Here is a 1,477-nt window from a genome sequence, read left to right on the forward strand (position 1 = left end):
AACTTTTTGTAGTAGATTGTCCCTGAAGATGGCCGAATTGGCCGAAACGTTGGACGTGTAAAAGAAATAAAAGTTTTGAGACTATAATTTGGATAGTATTTTGAATTATTGAGTTTTCATTTTTTTAAATGACTTTTTTTTTCTTCCTAGGTTTGGCTGGCAAATCTGAAGTAGACAACATTTCTTACACGTCACTTAACTACGCCACTGCAGGCATCGCTAATTACAAATATTCAGTTGTCAATGGCTCTGTCGTTCGTGAAGATCCTTCAAAGATCGATACTACTTCTTTCGAGTACAGGCCTCAGGCTGGTGTACCACTTGTGGAGAATTCGCATGGAGGCAGTGATGTGTTCGTATATGCAACAGGTAAGAACTATAGCCTAATGATAACAGCCATTGTTTAATATGAACCATTATATAATCCATTTTTATCCTCGAGCAGTTCCATAAGTTCCACCAATCCTTGCCTTTAAAAACCCGCCAGTTACTTGATTCCTCTGTAATTTTTCTCCATTTTGGTTACGGTTGCCGCCAGGCAATCAATGTTGAGAAATAAAATCGTCTGCTAGTCACACAGCATACTTATTTTAGTCTAATCAGACAATATTTTTAATCTTACCATAAGTAAGCCTATCTAGGTATGCAATAATAATTATAAACATTAGTAATATATAACATAAGACTTTTTTCATTTGTTTGGTTCTTTTATCTCCCTCCCCCCCTTTTTCTACTTCTTTTCTCCCTCTTTTTCATGATTTTTTTATTTTCCTTCCTTTCTTTTTCCCTTTCACATTGTGGTTTCAACCCAATGTGTCTTGAACAGAGTAATGGATACTTTCTTTTAATTTTAATTTTTATTTTTTAAAATTTTTATAATACTACTACTTTTTATTTATTGATAGATATCACAATCTGCCACACAGTTGTGGGCAATAGGTAATAGTGATGAATGATCTCATACATACTAAAATAAATTAAATAAATGAATAAAAACTCTCTTAAAATATATACAAACAGAAGAATAAACAAAATGAACATAATCAAGCTATCTGTATGAAAAATAAATAAATAAAATAACATAATGATGAAATAATATAGTCTCTAGTCACATTTACATTCTAATATACAATATTCACACAATCGACCTGAGGATCCCTGAGCCCACTCTATCCCCACGTGTGAGGGGTAGAGCAGAGCTAAAAAGATCCCAGCGCATCCCTCTCGCCGCATCACTGGTAATGGATAAACTAGTGATAAAGATATGAGAAGATACTTAAGTAACAAATTTACATAAGAAAAAAATCAACAAACTATGTCAAAATTAATATACAATAAATATGGAATAAATATTAAAAATGTATACCGAAATAATATGTATAAAAAAACAATAATAATAATGAATGAGGAGAAGATGGTTGGGGGTGCGGTCAATGAAAAACACAAATGAGTACGATTATTTAAAATTAATAATAAT

At 32.0% G+C, this 1,477-nt stretch overlaps 1 protein-coding gene across 1 annotated transcript in view; it reads left to right on the forward strand.

The window, feature by feature from the left end:
* Positions 1 to 1,477, forward strand: part of LOC106679189 (alkaline phosphatase) — a 33,771-nt gene that overhangs the window by 31,369 nt on the left and 925 nt on the right. The window contains exon 8 of the mRNA XM_014418201.3: positions 151 to 369. Coding sequence (XP_014273687.1) covers positions 151 to 369 — 219 coding nt within the window. The remainder of the gene's footprint in view (positions 1 to 150; positions 370 to 1,477) is intronic.

Source organism: Halyomorpha halys, unplaced genomic scaffold, assembly GCF_000696795.3.
Source record: "Halyomorpha halys isolate HHAL.00 unplaced genomic scaffold, Hhal_1.1 Scaffold183.1, whole genome shotgun sequence".
NCBI lineage: Eukaryota > Metazoa > Arthropoda > Insecta > Hemiptera > Pentatomidae > Halyomorpha > Halyomorpha halys.